Source organism: Manis javanica, chromosome 16, assembly GCF_040802235.1.
Source record: "Manis javanica isolate MJ-LG chromosome 16, MJ_LKY, whole genome shotgun sequence".
NCBI lineage: Eukaryota > Metazoa > Chordata > Mammalia > Pholidota > Manidae > Manis > Manis javanica.
The window spans coordinates 56398203-56421612 of record NC_133171.1 but is presented as its reverse complement, the minus strand read 5'-3'; the positions used below and the strand labels follow the sequence as shown (position 1 = coordinate 56421612).

The window sequence follows — 23410 nt, the reverse complement described above, 5'->3', positions numbered from 1 at the left end:
TCTTTCTGAGCAGAGAGATTATGCTATGTTCTTGTTAAGCTTTTACATTCATTAGAGCAATTGGTATTATATATGATTATGCGTTTATTCAGAATGAAAAAGTAATTGACTCATTTCTTTCCTTCATGAACCTTGGGGGTATCATTTAATCTCTTTGAGTTTCTTCATTTGTGAACTTGAGCTAAATCACATCTTACTCGTTCACCTCATAGATTGTTATACATAGCAAATGAGATATACTGAATTTGGAGGACCTGAATTCTAGGCAAATATTCAGTATTATTGCTTCTGTGCTACTTGTTCCTTCAACACATTGGGTTCCCTCTGTCCCCTCCTTTACCACCAGCTCTTGGTTTTAGATGCTCTCACGTGGTAGATTTTTCTCTTGCTGTCTTATCCTCTCTGAAGGTTATGGTTGCCTCCTAATAAGACTAGACTCAGTTTCTTGGGGGAACCTACCTTTTCTTCCTGGGGTACCAAGCAACATTGCCTCTTCTGCTTTGCTATTCCTTGGTCTTGAAGTGACTTCCACCCTCCTCTCCGTCCAGTGAGGGAGCCAGAAGGAGCAGTGACAGCATAAAGATTGCTTATGGCACCTTAAGAAATAAATTGCTCACTGATTTGCCACCCATTTATTTTCAAGTTCTTTGCTAAAAGATTACTATTTTGTTTGGTTGTTTTTTTCAAGTGTTACTATAAAGACTTTGGGTTTTCTGTTTTTTTGTTTTTAATCCTTCCAGAAGTCTTTATTAAGAGTACATTATTGAGAGTTTCATCCTCTTTCTTGGTGAGGGGTGCAGAGCACCCTGTAATCCACACTAAGATATGAATGATTGGCCTTCTCTGCAGCCTCCATTTCTTTATTGAACTAAATCAATCTATTTGGTAGAATTTAAGGAAGTTTTGAATTAGATATTTCTAGATAGGGGAATAACTCCCAGTCTACCATATCCAGTTGTGGTATATGACTCTTGTGAAAGGGCAAGAAGCAGAAAGAGTTCTTGTGACTTTGACTCTTCTTGGATTTAGGGAGAAGGGACGTGGAAAACTAGGTAGTACAGAAAGGTCTCTAACATGCCCTGGAGTTGTTCAGTCTGATATGGCAGCCACTAGCTACATACGACTTTTGGGTACTTGAAATGTCGGCTGACCCAAATTGAGATGTTCTGCAAGTGTGACATGCATTTGGAATTTCAGTGATACAGCACCAAAAAAAATGTGTAGAATACCTTGATAATTATTTTCATGTTGATTAAATGTTAAAATGATATTATTTTGTGTATATTGGTTTAAACACAGTTGGCCTTTGAACACACAGGTGTGAACTGTCTGGGTCCATTTATATGCAGATTTTTTTCAATATATCAGAAAAGTTTTTGGAGATTTGTAACATTTTGAAAAAACATTTTGTTTTCTTTAGCTTACTTTATTGTAAGAATGCAGTATATAACATACAAAATTGTGTTAATTGACTATATATATGTTATTGGTAAGGCTTCCAATAGCTACTAATAACAGTAGGCTATTAGTAGTTAAGTTTTGGGGGAGTCAGAAGTTATGTGCAGATTTTTGTGGGGCCAGGGTTTAGGGCACCTAACCCTTACATTGTTCAAACTCTAATATGTATTATTAATTTCACTCTTTTAAACACTTTTCCTGTGGCTACTAGAAAATTTTGAATTACTTAGGTGGCTTACATTAAATTTCGAATGGAGCATTGCTCTAGGACTCTTTGTCTCATATGGTAGCCATTAGGCACATAAGGCTATTAAAATTAAAATTAAATAAATTAAAAATTCAGTTCCTCATTTGCACCAGCCATATTTCAAGTACTCAGTATAATTTATAGACCCTAGAAGATGTCCCTTATCACAGAAAGTTTTTTCAGATAACGCTGCTTTGGAGACTCCTTGAAGGCCACATTTACCTGCGTTTTCATTAAGGGACACTATAGACCAGATGTTGGGGCTCTTGAGTCATATGCTTACCTATCCCTCGGTATTGGATGTGAAATTATTGGAAACTGGGTGGGTCACTGGGAACAGCTTGGCTTAAGATGGGGCAGCACTGTGTCTTGAAATCAAACTGGAGCAGCTCACACTACAGGCTTCAGAGAGGAGGTTGGTGGTTGATGGGGAAAAGAGTGTTACCTGCCTCTTTTTGTTTTCCCTTAGGATAAGGCCTGTGAGCCTAAAACTTTCTTTAATCTCTCTTAAGGCTAGGCTTCTTCCAACCAGCTCACTGGAGAATTTTAATTAGGCACTTATGTATACTGCCATTTATGTCTCATATTTGATTATATGCTTATAATTAAGTAGGTTGGTAATTGGTAATTATATTTGACTTCAGTTCTATGCCCTATTTTAATACGCTCAGTCTGTGTAGTTTATTATGCTTTTAGCTCCAGATGACTCCAGTGGAGGGAGCATGGCTATGAAACCCTCTGCCTTCAGTAGCCTAGGTCATTTATTTTCAACTGGGAAATTATTCCACAGCAGATGAAAATTGGCTTTTTTCTTTTAAACAACTTGATTGAGATATAATTCAAATATCATACAATTCACCCATTTAAATATGTAACTCAGTGTATTCTAGTGTATTTACAGGGTTGTGTGAGATTCACTGCAATCTGATATTAGAACATTTTTTGTCCTCCCTAAAAGAAGCTCTGTACCCATTAGCTTTCACTCCCCACTTTGCAGCCCCAAGTGACCACTGATCTACTTTCTGTCTTGATATTTGCCTGTTCTTGACATTGAAAATTGGTTCTTTGGTAAGGGACAGGGGCAAAAAAAATCTTAGACATGTGACAATGATTTGTGGCCCTCCAAAGCTTAAATGTTACCTGACAAAATTTTATTCCTTAGTATTTAATTTTGTTGGGTTTTCTTGGGTATCACATCAGCAGCACTGATGGTGGGTTCACAGAAAATGTACAATATGTATAGAAGGTCAGTACTATAAACTATGGTGAATATTATAAACTATATAATAGAGGTTATATAATAGAGAACTTTCTCTCGATTGCTTAATCTCACTCATATGGTGAGAGGTGGCCTGTGCATCCTGTTGGCTGTCATTGGCTGCATTCTCAGGGTTGTTTATGTTTGGTTCTCAGTGATTTGGTGATTTGAACTTTGAGAATTAAATAAAGCTAATTTATATCTTATTATTTAATTTTAAAAGTTATTCAACTTGTAAAATTAAGTCATTAATTTAGTTAGGTGAAAAGAACAAATATTGACACTATCTGAATATCTAGCAGCTAGTTAAGCTAACAGTTATTTTTTAATATCAACAAAAGCTAAAAGCTAAATCCACTAAAAATAATTGTGAATTATTTAAGAAATTAAGAATTTTCAATCATTTAACTTTTCTGAAAAATATAGTTATGTATTTATCCAAATTGATTTGCATATGAATTTAAATTTAATTAAATACTAAGGAATATCATTTGATACATTATAATTTATATAAGAAAAACTGCATTGAAAGTTACTAAGCAAATATAGCAATAAAGTTTAGTTAAATATTGAGAGCTTTAAATTTCTTAATTTAATTCTTAGAAGAGTTGTATTGTCTTTCTTAACCTTGCATGGAATAAAAGGAATAAACTTTATACTTATTTTTTGTATGTGTGAAGCAGAGATGGACATATAGTACATAAGCAACTATGCAGTATATCTGTGGTATTAAAATGTTATAGAGAGGGGCAATTAGGAAAAAACGTCTTAAACAGGTTCCTTAGAGGTGGTAAAGGTTGAGAAACAGGAACACTGGTATAGGTTTATTTCTCCTTAGGATGGTAATTAGTCTAGCCACTTGGGTTGGTGAAATCTAGATCAGATGGAAATGACCTTCCTAGCTGTAGGTATACCAGCTTACACCTTTAGCCTAGTAAGGGATAGGGTAGAAGTACTGAACAGGGTAGGTCAGGCGATACCCAGGTAGAAGAAATACTCTCTACTGTTACCGTTAGAGTCTAGCTGGAGAAATAAGTTAGAAACGTGGCAACTTCATCCATTTAGAATTCTTACTAAAGATAAATTCAAGATAAACATAATACAATACTTGACTTATTGCTAAAAATTCCAATTTACCTACAATATTCCGTTGTGTTTATTTTAGAGTCCTTATTAGTGCAGTGTGTTTAGTGTTCCATGGTACTTTTTTTTGTTGTTGTTATCATTAATCTACAATTACATGAAGAACATTATTTTTACTAGGGTCCCCCCTTCACCAAGTCCCTCCCACAAACCCCATTACAGTCACTGTCCATCAGCATAGTAAGATGTTGTAGAATCACTACTTGTCTTCTCTGTGTTGCACAGCCCTCCCCATGCCCCACCCCCATATTATACATGCTAATCGTAATACCCTTTTCTCCCCCCCCCCTTATCCCTCCCTTTCCTCCCATTCTCCCCAGTCCTTTTCCCTTTGGTAACTGTTAGTCCATTCTTGGGTTCTGTGATTTTGCTGCTGTTTTGTTCCTTCAGTTTTTTCCTTTGTTCTTATACTCCACATATGAGTGAAATAATTTGGCATTTGTCTTTCTCCGCCTGGCTTATTTCACTGAGCATAATACCCTCGAGCTCCATCCATGTTGTTGCAAATGGTAGGATTTGTTTTCTTCTTATGGCGAATAATATTCCATTGTGTATATGTACCACATCTTTATCCATTCACCTACTGATAGACACTTAGGTTGCTTCCATTTCTTGGCTATTGTAAATAGTGCTGTGATAAACATAGGGGTGCATCTGTCTTTTTCAAACTTGGCTGCTGCATTCTTAGGGTAAATTCCTAGAAGTGGAATTCCTGGGTCAAATGGTATTTCTATTTTGAGCTTTTTGAGGAACCTCCATACTGCTTTCCACAATGGTTGAACTAATTTACATTCCCACCAGCAGTGTAGGAGGGTTCCCCTTTCTCCACAACCTTGCCAACATTTGTTTTTGTTTGTCTTTTGGATGGTCCATGGTACTTTTTATGTACAGTATGTAATAATTGTCTAATATCCCAGCTTTAGCTCTGAGGCCAGGATATGAAAGGAAATAATGCAGGTCTGGTTTTGGGAGGAATTTGGCTTATGCCTCTCCAGGTGTTGTGCTATGGGACAGCAGTACTAGTATTGTTAGGTTTGGGGCAGCCAATTATTTAAGGCTATAGGAATGTGTCCTAGGATTGGAATTCCTGAATCATGAGTTCTATAGTTTCTTTTGCCTTTCTGGGAATCTGACAGCCATTTACAGAGACAATGGAATATACTGTTTTTGGATCTTTTAGAGCCAGTCCATTGACTGTTGTGATTCAAAGGAGGAGGGTGTCGGCCTTGTAAATCACCTGACACCATGGTTTTCTACTGTACTTGTATATCAGCCAGGCTTTGGAGCTGACCCTCAAGAGGACTTTAAGTGCTTCAAGTGGTGTTTAGGCTTCTTCGTTTCTTCCATTGCTGTTTACCTTCATTTTTCTTTTTATAGGTGTCTCTGCAAACAGACTCATGGGTGGGGCAATGCAGCTTACCTTCCACAAGATGGCATTTGACTATTACCCCTTCCACTGGGCAGGTAGGAGAAGTCTGAGCATGGCCCAGGTATTGAGGGCACATTTCTGGGTTCATCTGACTGTCAGGAGGATGGTGCTGGGGATTGCAACATATGATCAGAGAGGTGTTGGGAATAGTCCTTTTCAAGAGAACATTTTCTGGAAATGTGTAGCATCTAGTATTGATGATTCTTTAATCAGTGATGAGAAATAGGAGAGGAAGAGGTGCCTGAGATGTTGCTTTTGACTCTACACCCCTTACTTCCACTAGTTTTAGAGCCTCTGCACTAGTCCATGGTCAGAGGGAGGGGCAGTCAGAAGCTGGTTCTAGGGGACCCTTAGGGAAAAGTCACACATGGAATCCAGAAGAACTTAAGTGCTCATACTAGATAGATAGTTTTTACTTAACCCAGAGAATTCTGTTTTGGGGTGGGGGTCATATTCTGAACTATGACTCTACCAATGAAAAGGAAAAATTGGAACATTGGGTCATGATCATGGACTAAAATCTTTTTGCTTCTTTGTCGTAACAGGAGATAGCTGCAAACATTGGGTACGGCATTGTGAGGCCATGGAAACCCGAGGCCAGTGGGCCCAGAGACTCGTGATGGAATTTCAGAGTAAAATGGAGAAGTGGCATGAGGAGACAGGTCTGAAACCACCCTGGCACCTGGGGGTAGACTCTCCCTTCCAGAGGAAAACAGGTGGGTTATGAAGAAATGGAGGACTCCCATTGCTTAGCATCATGTTGTTTATCTTTGAATATGCAGTGGAGATAAAGCACTGAACTAGGTAATTATCCCAGCTTTATCCCATGGATAAATAAAAGTAAAGAAAGTCATTAGTGTCTTTTTTTTACAGAGTCCTGTTTGTCTCCAGGGATAGTTGTAGTGTTGAAGAGAGATTGTTATCTAAGGCAACAAAGGTTGCCTTTGTCTTAAGGAGAATACAATTTTTGAGTTTTATCCAGGAGTTAGACAATGTTAAATTCCTCCATATGGCATTAATGATCTTAGGATTTTTGTTTTCCTAATTCTATCAATAATGAGAGTTGACTGTATCTGCTTCTCTTTCCCATCATCTTATTTTTTAGATTCTCTCTCCAGTCCTCGAAAGAACCCCCTTGATAGAAGCTGTTCTCAGGGCCGACAGGCTGCCTTTCAGCCTTTAGCATGGGATCGCTTACGCTCCAGCTGCCTGGTAATACGGGTGGATGATTTGGACATCCACCAGGTGAGGAGCTGAGGACACAGGGAAACATGGTTGGAAAGGGGTGGATCAGTTCATTTGGAAGGCAACTAGGTGAGCAAGGTTGGGGAATTCAAGGGCTGTTTCTCTGACTTCTGGGTGGCCTGATGCTTTGGTCTGTCTCCTTCTGAGCATGGTTGCTGAGATCAGGACTTGGGATTCCTACTTCCATTGAACGTCTGGACAGCTGCAATGTAGAGCCTACTTCCATTGAAAAACATGAACTTGCAGGTAGTGTTAGACAGGTGTGAGGATGCCTGGAGTATGTGAGAAAAGCATGCTGCTCCCTGAGACACACTTTGGAAGGATAGTAGAGGTTTCATACTATCTCAGAGGAAATGGAGGAAGTTCTATTCTTGCTGCTTCATAGATGGTAACAGCAGCTTGTGATTGTGTAGGTTTCTACAGCTGGACAGCCAAGTAAGAAGCCGTCTACACTCCTTTCCTGCAGTCGGAAACTTGACAACCTATCCAGTCAGGCCTCTTCCATTCATATTGAGTTCACAGAGTATTACTTCCCAGATAATCACGAGCTTCCAGGTAGGCATCTGGTCTGGTCATTTATTACTGTCTAGATTGAACTCTTCATGTTTGTCAGCCTTGGGACCACTGCTCACATTCTTATTTGTCATTTGGAGTCTTAGGTGTTTGAGTTAATTCAGCACATCTTTGTTAAAAACACTCTTTATATAAATATGTACTTTGTTCTCTTGATAATAAAATGAATATTAGCTGGTAAGTAAGAGTCGAGCTGCTGCTTTGTATGTGGCAATCTTTTCTTCTCTGTTTTCCAGTTCCCTGTCCCAATCTCTACATTCAGTTAAATGGTCTGTCATTTACAATGGATCCTGTCAGTTTGCTCTGGGGAAACCTCTTTTGCCTGGATTTATACCATAGCTTAGAGCAATTCAAAGCTATTTACAAGCTGGAAGATTCAAGCCAGAAAGATGAACACTTGGACATCCGACTGGATGCCTTCTGGTTGAAGGTAAGGAAAGAGTGGGACCTTTGTTCCTTGCTGGCAGTCACAGCTGCGTTTCTCCCATGATTATAATCCAGGGTTCTGCTCTGACCATTTGATAAAAGTAAGAAAAACAGTTTCATAGCCCACGAGTTTTTCACATGTGCATTAATGGTGGGTTGCAGAGATACTGTGACGGCCATTCTGAACTGGGTGTCATTTTCTCTCTGAAGGTGAGCTTCCCGCTGGAGAAGAGAGAGCAGGCTGGGTTTCACCGCCCTCAGGCCCTTGTCTTCTCTGCATCAGGCATGACTGCCACCAATACACGCCATGCTCTACATTGCAGCTCTCCAGACCTCCAGAGTCTCTTCCGGGGTTTTGCTGCTACTGAGTTCTTTCATTCCAATTATGTTCACTTTCCCAAGGTTCCAGGTGGCTTTAGCCTTCTGCACATGCTTTTTTTGCATCATGCGTTCCAAATGGATTCCCGCCTGCCTCAACCTAGTATCCTTCCTCCCCAGAGACTTAAGGCTTCCCAGGATCTCTGGTCCATCCACTTCACCCAGATCTCCTTGGACTTTGAGGGAACAGAGAACTTCAAAGGCCATACCTTGAATTTTGTGGCCCCCTTCCCCTTGTCCATTTGGGCCTGCCTACCCCTCCGCTGGCAGCAAGCTCAGGCACGGAAGCTCCTTTTGGCTACAGAAGGGAAGCTGAAACCATCAGCCAGCTTTGGCAGTCCTGTCCACGCTGAGGCTCTCACCTCTGATACTCTGCACCATCAGAGGTCAAAGACTGAGTATGATTTGAAAAGTTTGTCAGGCTTTATGGAAGTTATGGAATTTCTGAGAGAAGGCAGCAGTTGTGTGGACAGCAAAGGGCCTCCAACAGAGCTGGAGGATGTAGCAGATGTTCACATACTTGTACACTCCCCTGCACATGTCCGTGTGAGGCTTGACCACTACCAGTACTTGGCTCTACTCCGCCTGAAGGAGATGCTACAGGGCCTACAGGAGCAGCTGACAAAAGACACAGAGGCCATGACTGGGTCTCCCCTGCAGGACCAGACGGCTTGCATTGGGGTCCTCTTCCCCAGTGCTGAAGTGGCTCTTTTCATGGATCCAGCTCCCGGGGCTGTTGAAGCTGACTCTGAAGGTTCAGACACCACCAGCCTCATAGATTCAGAGCTTTCACCTTCAGATAGGGAGATGAAGTCTGATGCCTCCTCAGACCAGGGCCCAGCAAGCCCTGAGAGAGTTCTGGCAGATAGTAGCATTGAAAACCCAGATGCATCCCAGGATAGGCCACTGCCTCTCCATAGCAATGGAGAACTGCAGGACTCAAATTCTTTTGCACAGTGGGAGTCAGGGAAGGGCCATGAGGCAGTGGATTCCTTACAAGCCAAAAGGCTGAGCAGAGCCCAAGCATCTAGCTCACCAGCTGCATTGAAGCCCTCAGGTGGCAGGGATACTGTTGTGAATGGACAGGGAGAGCTTATCCCCTTGAAAAACATTGAGGGAGAATTGTCAAGTGCTATTCACATGACCAAGGATGCCACCAAGGAGGCTCTGCATGCCACTATGGACCTCACCAAGGAAGCTATGTCCCTGACTAAGGATGCCTTCAATCTGGGCAGAGACCGAATGACCTCCACCATGCACAAGATGTTGTCCCTGCCCCCAGCCAAGTGAGTGGTGCTCTGCCTCCTTCAGTCATACCATCTCCTTCTCCTAGCTCTGGCCACTGGGCTTAAAGCCTGCTGTGTGCACTGCTAGATTGGAAGGCATCATGTAGTCCAAGAGAATGCATAGAATGGCCTAGTTAATGTGACAAAGGCTTTAGTTTTCAGACCTGCCTGTTGGGCAGTGGAGGAATTTTCAGGCTACTTAGAGGGTATGAGTATACCAATAGGAGAGACATTTTCAGTACTATGTTTAGTTCTGTGGTAGGGGAAGAACCAGAAACTGGATTTTCACATGCATCCTTATGTCTTAGCCTATTCTCAGGCAGTTTCCAAGTCAACATTTATTGCTTCTTAGGACCAAATTATCTCCTCTTTCACTGATTCACTATTACTGATAAAAATATGGTATATCTGAATAATAATAATAATACCTGGCATCTGTGTGATATTTTTATTTTTTTCAGTGGACTCTCATTTTGTTTGATTTGATCCCCACAGCAGCCCAGTGAGGTAGCTACAGATACTTGTATCTCCAGTTTATGGCTGAGGAAACTGAGGCTTCAGAGAGGATGAGTCCATGGGTCCTGTGCCTTGTAAATAGACAAGCCGGGGCTTTGGACTTGCTCTTTCTGGTCTATCTTATCAATGTCTGCCAGAGTTGGCAAGAAAAAATTTCTTCCATTCAGTAAATATTTTTTCAGTTTGAGCCCTTGCTGTGTGCCACACTCAGTGTCAGGCACTGGAGATACAGTAGGGAGTAAGTAGGAAAACACAGAAATACAATCAGAAGAGTGTGGATTTTTCCATGGGTGCCACATGGTTTTAGGAAAGAAAATGAAGAGTATGGGAAATCTTGGCTGGGACATTTTGTGGTTTGGGGACCATGGTGTGAAGATCAGTGGCTTCTGAGCTTTTGTATAAGCAGACTGTGTTAAGTCATTCTCTAAGCAGTGCCCACAAGTGTGCTAGTATCTGCTAGTCATAGATAGGCTACAGGAAGGAGAAAGGAAAACATAAAGGAATAATTGATATAATACTATGCAGATTTACTGAGTGCTTTCTATGTGTCAGGCACTACCCCAAATACCTACAATATTAATTAATTGAATTCTTGTAACAACCCTGTAAGGCAGGTACTAGTATCACTCAGGCTCAGAGAGGTAAGAAACTTGCTCAAGATGACACAGCTTGTGAGTGGTGGTGTGAGGATTCAAAAGCCTGAACTCCCAATCACCGAATGTGCTGCCTTTTCTAAGTGGAGAAGAGTAAGGGAGATGGGAAAAGAGGAGAGGTGAAAAAGAGAACAGAAAGGTGTGTGATGCAAGCTCTTCTTTAAACACCACCCTTGACTTCCTAACTAATTGCCCAGGCCGCTGGCCTTTTCTCAGTCCTCCTTCTCTTGGACTCTGTGGCAGTTAACTTTGTTGATCAGTTTATTTGGAGCATTTGTAACCCTGCTCAGTTACCCACACTTGTCAGGAGTCTTTTCTTTTTCCTTGGCATTGCCTTCCTTTTATTCTCTAAATGTAACTGTTCCACAGCACTAGGCTGTCCATTCTCTGATCAGTTTTATCATTTTTATTATTTAAATTATAAACATGATTTGTGGTCATTTTGTTGACAAATGATAGAATAAAGAGGAAAACATAAAAGTCACTTGCAATGACACTATCCAGAGATAACTACGATTTACATTTGGATCTATTTTCTTCCAATTTTTATACATATATTTGCATATCCATGTGAGTGCTTATGAGTATACATATATACTGTTTTTACAATAATAGGATTATATTATTTCTGTATAATATAGAAAATTTCCAGTTTCACTCACTTAATGTTTTATTATGAAGTTTCCCATTCATTAGGTATTTGATTACATAATTTTTAATTGCTCTGTTGTATTCTAGCAAGTGGATGTGTCATAATTTATTCATCCATCCCACTATTAGGAGGGTGTCATTTAGGCTATTTTCAGTTTTTTAAAGACCTAAAAAGATCTTTAGTAAAGATTTCAATTTTGGTTAAAAGTAAGGTTAAGTGTCCTTATTTTTGTATACATACTCTATGCATATCTAAATCTTTAGAATAAAAAACTAGAAGTAGAATTACTGGTTCAAACATTACAAACATTTTTTAAGGTTCTTGATGCATTTGCCAAACTTACAGGTTATATCAGTGGGTGTTTTTTAATACTTTCTGTCTAGGTTATTTTGTCTATCTCCTCCCTGCTGCTATATATATTTTCCGTCATGACTTCCCTCTCCTCCCCTGCTCTTCATTTAAAACTACTGCACACAGCTCCACATGGATCTCCCAGGGGTGCCTGGAGGCTCACATATGTAAAACTGAATTCCTTGTCCCTCCCCAGACCAGTTCTTTCTTACTTAGGTAGCATCATTTTCTTGCTTGTTCAGGCTCTACATTTTAGCTTGCCCTCTTGCAGTCATTTGTTAGGTTCTGACCATAATTCCTAGAGCAGTGGTTCTCAAACATAAGCTTGCTTCAGAATCACCTGGAGGGCTTGTTGAAATGCAGATTCCTGAGCCCTACCCCCAGAGTTCTTCATCAGTAGGTCTGAGATAGGGCCTAAGAATTTGCATTTCTAACAAGTTTCCTTTGATACTGATGCTTCTATCAGGATGACACTTTGAGAACACTGCTTTAGGGAGTTGAACATCAGTTTTTCCTTTCTGTTCCCACATGTGGATTGTTTTAGTAGACTATTAATTGATCTCTTTGGAGTTTTTTTCCTCTCCAGCTTGTTTGAAAATGCCAGCTCAGACTTCCTAAAACATAGGACTGATCTTGTCATTTTCCTACTCTAAAACTTTCAGGCTTTCTCCTTATACCCCTTGAATATAGTTTGAACTTCTTAATGTAGAATAATCAAGTATAATATATCCATCTGACACTTTACAGGTTTTTAAAATAGGCTTTATTTATTTAGGTTCATAACAATATAGAGCAGAAGATACAGAGATTTCCCATATACCCTCTGCACTTTTCAGTCTTAAGAGCATTTTCATATATAATCTTTAATCCAGAGTTTTCTGTAATCTGGCTGTAACCCATGTGGTCAAGTGAGAAAAACACTTTGCAAGAAGTGAAGAGACTTGGGTTTTTCTTAATTCCACCCTTAGCTGTGATCTTGAGTCAGTTTCTTCATCTGTAAAGTGGGAGGGTAGGATTAAAGTCTTTAAAGATTTCTTCTCACTGTGTTATGCCTCTTTTTCTTCCATTGCTCCCCCCTAATAAAACCTATGCTTCCATTGGGTTGACCTGCTTCCTAGTCTCCAAAGGTAATTTTTGTTTTCTGGCTCCATGCCTTTGCTCATGCTGTTTCTTCCCCAGAGAATGCCCTCTTCCCTTCCAGGACCACCTTAAATGCCATTGCCTTCCACAAAGCCATTCTTGATTCCCATCTCATCCTTTGCCCCCTTTGATATTGCCTAACCTTTGGCTTGTGCCTCTGTCCCTCTTTTATGGTGTGTGTGACTTGCTCTCATATGATGTTATTTATATAGAAGTCTCCTCTCTCCTGATAGATTATAAATTCTTTGAGGACAGGTGATATCTTATTCATCATTTTATTCACTCTCCCACCCTGCCCAATGCCAGTATGGTATACCTGTTTGAGTGCAGACGTTATTTAGTAGATACTTGTGGAAAATGTGGCTACAGATGCCATTCATTAGCATCTGGGTCTGTAGGTATTTGATCTCTTCTGTATATGGGATGGCCTCAAATAACCTTGACAGTTAATGTTAATATGGAAGGACTGCTTTTGCAATTTGACATGCTGAAATATGAGAATTCAGAAAGGCTAGCAGTTGAAAAATGATGTGACTCCTTTATAGTGGGTAATAGCTGACATCAAACTTTATTTATACAGTAACTATCTGGGTGGGCTGAAAGGAATGGGTATTGGGGGATGAACAACATGTTTCCTAAGCCACATTTTTAATTTTTGTTTTTTAAACAGGGAGCCCATGGCTAAGATAGATGAGGGGTTGGCAGCCCCAGTGAGTGGAGGTGCTGCCCGACTCCGATTTTTCTCAGTGAAGAGGACAGTATCTCAGCAGTCATTTGATGGTGTCTCATCAGATAATGGTGGCCCTGAAGACCGGATTTCAGTGGATAGTGATGGCAGTGATAGCTTCGTGATGCTTTTGGAGTCTGGTATGTGGAAGCGGAGCCAGGCGAAGTTGTAGAAGTCCAGAGGATTCTTTCTGCTGCTTGTATTCAGACTGGCAGGATGCAAAAGGAGTTGAGATTTGATAAAATAGACCTTTTCTTAACTAAAACCCAAAAAAGAGAGAAGTCTGTGGCTCTGGCTTTATCCTCACATCTTCTGTTTTATTGGTCTATGATAAATTGACCTTTATCATAGAAGAAGACTCAGACCAAAGGAGAGAGTGCTAGTCTTGCAGTCATGTAGCTGTGGCAGTAGGATTACTTTTGTGGCTGGTGTCAGTGGTGTATGTGTGTGTTTGTTGTCTGTTTTTTGCCTGTGTATTTTATAGTTGGAAAATAACTATATACTTTTTGTCTATGATAAATGAGTAACTTTTAGGAATTAGATCAATCACCAATGGAAGTTACACTGGTTCTTTCAGTTTATTGAAATGGAAATTTTTTTTACCTGTTTTTTTTTTTTTTTTGGTAACGTTAATGTACAATTACATGAGCGACATTATGGTTACTAGACTCCCCCCATTAGCAAGTCCCCACCACGTACTCCATTACAGTCACTGTCCATCAGCTTAGTAAGATGATACAGAATCACTACTTGTCTTCTGTGTTATACAGCCTTCTCCGTGCCCCCCCCACATTGTGTGCTAATCGTAATGCCCCTTTTTCCCCCTTATCCCTCCCTTCCCACCTATTCTTCCCAGTTGAAATGGAAACTTTTTAAATGGTCCTTGAAGAGTAAATGAAAATAAAATAAAAAGAGAATGTCTTCTTTTTTAAGCTGGGTAGTATGTACCCTTGTTTGTTTTGTTATTGTTATTTTTTACTTCTTATCAAAAATTTCAAGTATATATAAAAATACAGTCAAATAATGAGCCCTCAAATACCCATTACCTACCTTCAAACGTTAAGTACTCATGGCTATTCTTATTTCATATATATTCCTGTCCACTTCCGTTTTTCCTATTATTTTGAAGCAAATCCCAAACATATCATTTTATTCATAAATATTTTCATCATCTCTAGAAGATACAGACTTTTAAAATATTTTTAAAAAATTTAAATTGTGGTAAAAAACACATAAAATTTACCATCCTAGTCATTTTTAACTATAGTTTAGTGTAATTACATTCAAATCACACTTTTAGAAATTAACAATTCCTTAAATTCATCAGATATCTACTTAGATTTCAAATTTTCATTTGTCTCATAAGTGTCATAACTGTTTTACTTTGTTTTTATATTTATCATTGTTTTAGAGATTAGATTTGAACAGAATTCTTTGACTTCTCAAACTCCTTTGTCTTCTTTCTTAAGCAGAGTCTGGTCCAGAATCTCTTCCACCAGGATCTCTTCCAAATGTTGTGGACAATGCTGGTGTTCAAGGGAGCCCTGTTGTGGATAGTTATGGCCAGGGTTCACCAGAGGCCAACAGTTCAGTCTCACCCAGTGAAGGAGATCTGAGTCTTCACTCGGTCAGCTGCTCTACTTTCTTCTCTGTGGAGAGTGGGCTCTAGGCTGGAAGCTTGGGACTTAGCTAATAGAGTTTCCTTTTACAGGTCTCTGTTCTGGTCCTGACGGTGAATGAGGTGTCTTTTGGGATTGAGGTACGTGGTGAGGACCTGACTGTGGCCCTGCAAGCTGAGGAACTGACCCTTCAGCAGCTGGGCACCGTGGGACTCTGGAAGTTTTTGCATGGACAGTGCCCAGGTGAGGATGGTGGCCATTCCAGGAGAGTTGGTGGAATTTATCTAGAGTAGTCATAGCTTCTTTCTGCTGTCACTGTGCTTCTAGGGCAGACATTTGGTGCTTTTCAGTAGCCATTATGGGGAGGAAGAACTCCAATGAACCTCCTTCTTGCCAGGAGCCTCCCAGAGCTCTTTCTGGGGCTTTGCATTCAGTAGGCTATTCTCCATCTTCACTTCCCAGGTGCTTCATAAGCTTGTACATGAGGCCAGTGTCCACTTCTTCATTTGTGTGGCTGCTAACATCAACTATATCTGATCAGGGGATATCTGCCATTCAGATTCAATCCACTGATATTTATACTTTAAAAGATGACAGGAAAAATCTGGCCTTATGCTTGCTACATGCTTCATTAAAAATATTTAAAAATATTAAGTACATACTAAAGAATACCTATAAAACATATGTAATATATAGAATAATAATACAATGAACCCATGTACTCACCTGCTAGGTTGATCAATAGAACAGTACCATTCATTAACTCTGAAGTCCAGGAGCCCCCTTCTAAATCTTCCTCTGCTCTCACCTGTCATAGGGAATCACTATCCTGAATCTTTGTGTTTACCATTGTCTTGCTTTAATTTACAGTTCTTGCACATGTGTTTGTATCAATGTATTATTTAGCTTTGTAGGTTTTGGGTTTTTCTAAATGAAATTAATAGTTTATATTCCTTTGTGATTTGCTTCTTTCAAGTAACATGATATTCTTCAAATTATTCTATGTAGTTGAGTTAGCTATAATTCAAATTTTTCACTACTGTATAATGTTCTATTGTACAAATATACTTTCTGCTTTTTAGAAAATAGCTTTATTGAGGTATAATTTGCGTACTGTGAAATTCACTCATAAGTGTTCACAATTCAGTAAATTTTAGTAAATTTACACAGTTGTGCAACCATCACCCCCAAAATATCCCTTGCACCCATTACTCTGTTTACATCTTTAGTCTATTCTGAATAGGCATTTGGGTTATTGCCACTTTTTTTACAATTTCAAATAGGGTTGCCTTAAACATGCACATGTTCTCGTGGTATATATGCTGGAGAGTTTCTCCAGGGTTATACTGAGGATATAATTTCTAGGTCATTAGGGTAGGTATAGCTTTAACTTTGCTAGATAAGGCCAATTTATTTTCCCAAATGGCTGTAACAATTTGTAATTATGTAAGTATGTAAATTGTTCCATATCCATATTCTTACACCTGAGATTATTCTTTATGGAGTTTTGAGATTAGCATAGATCCTGCTTGGCTTTATCAGAGAGTGATAAGGAGACCAAGACTTGGAGAAAGGAAGAGTTGTTTAAATTTAGCAGAATTGAGGGTCCTGTGTTTTAAGGGGTTTTCCTTGGCAGTTAGCCCAGTGCCTCAGATTCATAGTTGGACCAGCTTTTTATTGGTCCTTAACCTTCCTTCAACTGTGAGAAGCATTATAGCAAAGTAGCTAAGCCCAGGGTCTTTGCTGCCTGTGTTCACATCTTATCCTTGCTATTTATACGTTGTGTAACTTGGGCAGGTTATTCTCTGTGCCTTGTTCCTTCATCTCCAAGATAGGCATGATAATACTTTTGGCATAGGATTGTTTTGATTATTAAATATATGTAAAGTGCTTAGAACAGTCAATATTAATATGTTTTTCTTCTGTCTTTGTCTTCTCAAAGGTACAAGCTTTCAGGAAACCTCAGTTTTAAAAATTGGCCATATCAGCCCGGCTGTGGGCCTTCGCTTTGAGGTGGGGCCCAGTGCAGCTGTTCATTCCCCGCTGGCCATACAGAATGGCTTCCTGCATTTCTTGCTTCGTGGGTGTGATATTGAGCTGCTTACTTCAGTGCTCAAAGGCCTGGGGCCCTTCTTGGAAGATGAGGAGATCCCAGTGGTAGTTCCCATGAAGATTGAGCTTCTGAACTCCAGGATCACCCTAAAGGTGAGAGGAACTTTTGGTTTTTACCCTAGATTTTGTCAGGCAAGGAATTGTAGCAGTGACAGCTGTTAACTTCTTCTCTTGTCACTGTAAAACCTGAAGATCAAGTGAGCAAATGCGTATTAGCTGCCTTGTCGATGTAGTAGTGCATAAATGTGTGTTGTTGTGAAAAAGTCCTGGGTTCAAGCGAGGAGACCTTGTCTCTAGACCTAACCTTCTCTTTGGCATGCAGCCTGACTATGTAAAAGCTCATTAGGATGTCTGATCCTCAGTTTCACCATCTCTAGAATAGGACAGACTCAGTTGTGCCTCTCATATCTTGAAAGAATGTATGGATAAACAATAATATAAAAGTGCTTCAAGCTGAATAGTAGAATGGGTCATTGCTTAAATTGCTCTGAGCTGGTTAGGGTCATCACGTGGTTTCCCTTTTTCTTGCAGGATGATACCCCTCCCATCTATCCGACATCTCCAGGACCTATCCCCATCATTCTGGCCATGGAGCATATTGTGGTAACAAGGAGTGATGATGGTGTGTTCCATATAGGTGGTGAGTTGGGCATATCGGCCTCCTGGCTTCTGTTTTTCTTCTCCTGTAAAGGAATAGGTGACAACTAGGAATTGTCTGCATGTTGGCAGCAGTACATTGTTTAGAAACTTTACTTTTTTTCCAGCTGCTGCCCAGGACAGACCATCAGCGGAAGTACCTAAAAGTGAGAAGCAGCGGCCCCCAAAAGAACAGGTGTTTCTGGTGCCCACAGGGGAGGCTTTTGGACAGCAGGTGAGGACCTAACCGCACAGTTCCTCTTCCATAAACCCTTAGGGGCTGTAATTGCAAAGCTGGTAAACCCAGAGGGTTGAAAAAGTTGCTTGTGCTGTGTATACCTGGGTGGTTTGGGCTCCTGTCACCTAGCAGCAGCTTCTGGAAATGCTGAATAGAGGATGTTAGTTAGGAGCGGAAAGTGAATGGTTGCTGGTCACATATTCTGCCTGTTGCTGTTCCTGGAACTGATGAACTATGAAGAGAGGATTAGGCTCTTAGGAAAGATCTAGTTGGGTTTTCTTGATTATTGAGCCAAACTTTAAAATTTTTCTGCTTGAATTCTTCCACCTGTTCCCTACTGGCTCTTTTGGAAGGGTGTGTTGCCTAATTCCTTAACTGTGAATTGCTTATTGTTTCTCAGGTGAAAGAACTGCCTGCCCTACAAAAGGAACTTAAAGAAACTAAACAAGCATTGGTCAGTGCCAACCAGGATAAAGACAGACTTCTTCAGGAAATCAGGAAATATAACCCCCTCTTTGAGCTCTGATAGTAATGGCTTAGCCATCTGTGCTAAGGATCAAGGAGATCACCAGCAATAGCACCACCTATGATAGAAGGCACCATCCAGTGCTGAAGAAGTCTGCTAAGGATGCCAGAAGGACTGGACAGTGCTCAACTCACTCCTTGTGGTGTCCTTTCTTACTAGGCATTCTAACTTGGATGGAAGAAAGGACAAAGCATAACCACGTTCCAGGAAACTGGGGGCAGCTTTGTATGTGGCTTGAGCATCGTGTCTTGCCTGGATAAAGCCTTTTGGCCCTCTGCCTACTAGGTGGAATCTTTTAAACACTGTAGGGCCATTTCACTACCTGGTTTCATGACAAAGACATTTGCTTCCTCTACAGCCTAAACAAGGGAAAGTATTTGCCTTCCCATCACCCACAGAGCCACCAAAGATTCTCCGTCCCTGAGCTTCCTGTAACAGACCTGAAAATCCTTGGCCTAAACTTTGGCCATGGTTGTGGAGTGGAACAGGAACTAGCCAACAAGGCGAGAGCCAGGAGAGGCATGAGAATAAAGGAGACCTGGATGCTGTCTATTTTGGAAAGGGAACCAAGCTCATATCATCTTGGCTGATATCACAATCAGATTTTTCAGGGTTAAGCTTCCTTTCTGTTATACTTTCATCATTGTGATGCTGTCACAGGAAGTAAATAACAGTAGTGGCTCAGTTGTATCATCTTTCCCTTCTGTGACACAATTTATTTTGAAATTTAAATCAAGAAAAAGAAATTGACTCTGGGCTAGGTTGAAGGCATGATGTGGTAGGGATCAGTAGGGGAGCTTGGTTCTGAGCCTCCTATTGCCTGCCTAAAGCCTTGTCTCTTGTCTACAGCGGCACGAGAGGTTTCTTCTCTCTCTCTCTGGGGTCCCTGGCACATTCTGCTTTCCCAGCAATATGACTTTCCACCAGCATTCTCCTTAGTACATGGTGGTTTGGGAGCTGAATATGTGTTTTAAACTCGAATGTAAACATCTCAGCCAGTGGCCTCTCACCCCCCTCTTTCACTGTGGCTTTTTTAAATCATGTAATTTTGATTTGAGTAAAAAAACCAAAAACCCCTTCAATTTAGCTAGGTTTTTTTTTGCCTCTGCCTTTTTTCTTTCCTACCTAATTTTCCCCCAACACTCTACCTTCATCCAAACTGTTGTGTGATATACTTCAAGCTATGTTGGTTGGACTGAAGTTTATCATCTAACTCACCTGGAATTGACAAAATGGTAAAATAGTGATTTAGTGGTGTCACTAAAGTCTTGATCACATATGACCTATTGAAGGAAAGATAAAGTGGTTTCCTTTATGGGAAATCATGCTTGACTTATATATTTTAGTTTTTTGAGGTTTAAAAAAAAACACACTCAAGGAGGAACAAGATCTAATTTGTTCAGATTTTTAAAGAACTTTTTGTCAAGGTTCTTCACTAAGGCAATTTAAAAAACACTAGTTACTCTGAAATTATGGGAATATTTTGTTATGCTTGGAAAACAATTTAGGGACCTTAGAATAAACATCTTTCTGGAGAGAATGTTAAAAGGGGAAGTTTCCTACTGGTTGATGCTGAATTTAATCTTAAGATTTTTGTAAATAACCTGAAAGTAGGACATTACAATGCAACCAAATGTCACTACTTCCAGGCAGTGAAAGGTAAATCAAAAGAAACTTTCAAAAAAAAAAGACAAAACTGCAGAAGGGTCACAGACTGGGCTGTGAATACTCAGGAAAATGACAGGTGAGGTTTGGTTTTGGTAAGTGTAAAGCAGTCCATTTATGGGAGAATTAGCAACTGATGAGGCAGTGGGCTGGTCAGAACTCAGGAAAGAAACCTACACATTGCTGAGAGGGAGGAGGGGTCAATGTGCTCCTGTGGCCAGAAGCCCAACTATATCATCAGGAAGGGCACATGGAGAAAACACAGAAAACAGGACCTCCTACAAAACAATGGTAATATCTCAAATTATCTATGCACTTCCAGTGACCTTATTTACAAAATACATGGTGAAGGGCGGAAAAGATCTAGATAACAGCAAAAATTATCAGAATGGAGATACTTCCGCATAAGGGAAGGGCATATCTTTAAAATGTGGGCTCCAATTTTGGGAAGTTTGAGAGCTGAGGATAGTGTTAGATTACATATCCAGTCAAGAGGAAGGACATAATCACCTGGTCCTGAAGTACGAGATCTAGGGCTCTGTCTCATATCCTTTGATAACAAAGAAAGCACTTCTCATAGCAAATCAGAAATTTAAGGAACACATTATGCAGGAAGTGGTGCTGGGCAGAAACTATGTAAGGGTGCAGGTTTAAAAGGAATCCCTGTATGATGGCCTCCCAAAAGGAATTATAGAAAAGTAGGGCTATTTGTGAAATACAACTGAGAGGGTAAAGGCGTCCCTTCACAAAGTTCCCCTTAGTGCTTCTTTCAAAGGCAGAATGTTGAACAAACTGGACCACTGGTCCTCTCAAGTATGGCATTTCTAATGTACTTGGAGCAGGGAGAAGGGAAATCTAATATCTGTAAAGTAGAATTATTCAACCTTAGGCTCACCTGAATTGGCTTAAAATCACATTCTGGTTCTCTTCCCTTCCTCTCCTTCCCGCCTGCCCTATCACTGGCTCCCTTCCTGCAAAGATATGTAATGGGGATTGCTTGGTGGGACACAAGAGAAACAAACCCAGCCAGCAGCAAAGCTAGCCCCTTTACTGGCCAAAGCTCGGTCAGATATCAGCGCTCTCTGGGGCTCTTGTCCCTGTAATAAATGGAGCCATAGAATTTGACTTCCCTTATGTGGTAGCTTTGGCCATTGTGTCTTGAAATCCTCCCTCAGGAAACATGGTAGGGGTCATTGTCCATTGAAACTTTAGTAAAAATTATCTTGTGTAATTTTTTACTACTATTCATTGCGGGAAGGAAGTCTTTTTCAAAACGAAATGCAAATTGATTGATAGTCCTTCTTAAGATAATGTGTAAAGGAGAAAAATGAAAGGAAAAAATAGTAATGTCTGCCTTGGAGCTCTAAGACTGTGAACAAGAAATATCAATACCTCAAGAAAATGGAGCGATAGCACCACTATCCCTCAAAGACTTGAGACACTGCACATCACCATTTCAGCTGTGAGCATTTACAACTATCTATCATCTGGGACTATCTAGAATTCCTGTTTACATTGATATATGGGAGATATACTTTAGTGCATATGGACTAGTTTAAATCTTTCTTGGCTGAGCTGTAAGAATAGTTATCAATCTCAAATTGTTTTCAACTTACTGAAATAATTAACCTAGTTTCTTTGACTTAAGACAGAAGGAGTGGGTTCTATTCTTGTGATAGCTGCTTTTTCTGTTTGTTTAATCTGACTCTCATTTTGCTATGGGCCTCAACTTTTATGTACCCTTTTCATGGTTCTGAAAGGAATGGTTCCTGTGTACGAGTATAGAAAAAGTAAACGCTACTGTTCACATACCCCATAACTTAAATGCTTTCATTTAACCCATTTACATTAGTTTCCCCTTAAGGCTAGTTCAGGTGGGTAGAGGAAAGAAGGTAGTTTGCAGTATTGCCATAGTGGTATGGGAAAGCCTTTACACTAAGGGCTTTTTACACTAAGGGTTTTTTTCCTTCTTGTTTAATTCACTTACTACTTGCCTAAATTTCCAAAGTCAGTTATAGTAACATCACAAAATAACTGAACATTGCTGCATAAGCTAGTAGAATGACATCTGGTTATTTGAGAACTGCATGAGCTGTGTTATTGCTCATTGCCTTACAGTTTAACCATAGTCATTGTATCAAGATAAGCTGGTGTGATATGCTATCCTTTCGGGCTCTATAGCCTTCACCTGGATCTATCCCTGCCTTCTGCTAGAATAGGAATATTCCTGTTCACCTCTGGGTAGGTACGGATAATAGCTATTGTTGAGTGGGGATTATTTCCCCCATTTCCTAACGGACACAAGGGGAAACACTCTTGGATAAGTTTAAACTGGGGGAGGGGGGGTATGCTAAGTGGCCAGACTTGGGCTATTGTCTTTCTCCCTTGTTATTTTTAAGTTTCAGCCTTATCCAATATTTCAAATTGCAATAGGTAGAGTTCCTATAACCATTAAGAAAAAATACCTGTTAGAGCTGAGAGAATTTTTTTTTTTTTCTTCTAGTTCATTGGTTTTTGGTCAAGTTTTAGTCTGAGTCTTACAGCATTTATTTGTGGAATGCTTCACTGAAGTGACTTCTCTACTGGCTAAGTACATTTAAAGCCATGAGTTTTAATGTAAGCTACTAAGTCAGATTTGCCCAACTTTGTGAGTTTAAGCTGTTTCCCCACTCAGGGTGCTAAACAGAATTGGAATTTTTACTCATACATGCTCAGGAAAGCTTTAAAAGAAAATAGCTTCAAAACCCTTCTCCTTGTGACACTGAATGATACAGAGGAAAGAATTCTTGGGGATTGCCAATTATGAACAGTAGCCTTATTACTGCTAATCCCTGTCAATAAAAGATCCCTTCATTCCCCTCTATTGAGGAATACAGTGAGAATATATCTGATGAACTGGAATATGATCAGTATTGGGAAATTTTAATGTTGCAATATCTAATCAAACCTTGAGTTGTACTGGTTCTGTGAACCACCTGAAAAAAGAAAATTAAACTTATTAAGCAGTATTGGTTTTGGTATATCTTTATAGGAATCTGGAATATAAGGGCTTTTACATTATTTTTAAGTGCTTTAGTACTTGTTTGTGAGAAAAAGTTTAAATGGTTCTAGTAGAAAATGAGAAGGGCTCAA

At 40.0% G+C, this 23410-nt stretch overlaps 1 protein-coding gene across 4 annotated transcripts in view; it reads left to right on the top strand.

Annotated features, from left to right (window-relative positions):
- The window catches only part of BLTP3A (bridge-like lipid transfer protein family member 3A), a 63450-nt gene extending 40164 nt beyond the window's left edge, over positions 1-23286 (top strand). For 2 of the 4 annotated variants that reach the window (XM_037000732.2, XM_037000735.2), the window contains 13 exons: positions 5484-5570; positions 6081-6251; positions 6641-6780; positions 7194-7335; positions 7590-7783; positions 7990-9443; positions 13426-13622; positions 14952-15109; positions 15194-15344; positions 17044-17306; positions 17745-17853; positions 17978-18084; positions 18488-23286. In XM_037000732.2, the coding sequence (XP_036856627.2) occupies positions 5484-5570; positions 6081-6251; positions 6641-6780; positions 7194-7335; positions 7590-7783; positions 7990-9443; positions 13426-13622; positions 14952-15109; positions 15194-15344; positions 17044-17306; positions 17745-17853; positions 17978-18084; positions 18488-18613 (3299 nt within the window). In that variant the 3' untranslated portion in view covers positions 18614-23286. The remainder of the gene's footprint in view (positions 1-5483; positions 5571-6080; positions 6252-6640; positions 6781-7193; positions 7336-7589; positions 7784-7989; positions 9444-13425; positions 13623-14951; positions 15110-15193; positions 15345-17043; positions 17307-17744; positions 17854-17977; positions 18085-18487) is intronic. The other 2 variants (XM_037000734.2, XM_037000733.2) reach the window with 2 other exon arrangements.
- Positions 23287-23410: the final 124 nt, after the last annotated feature.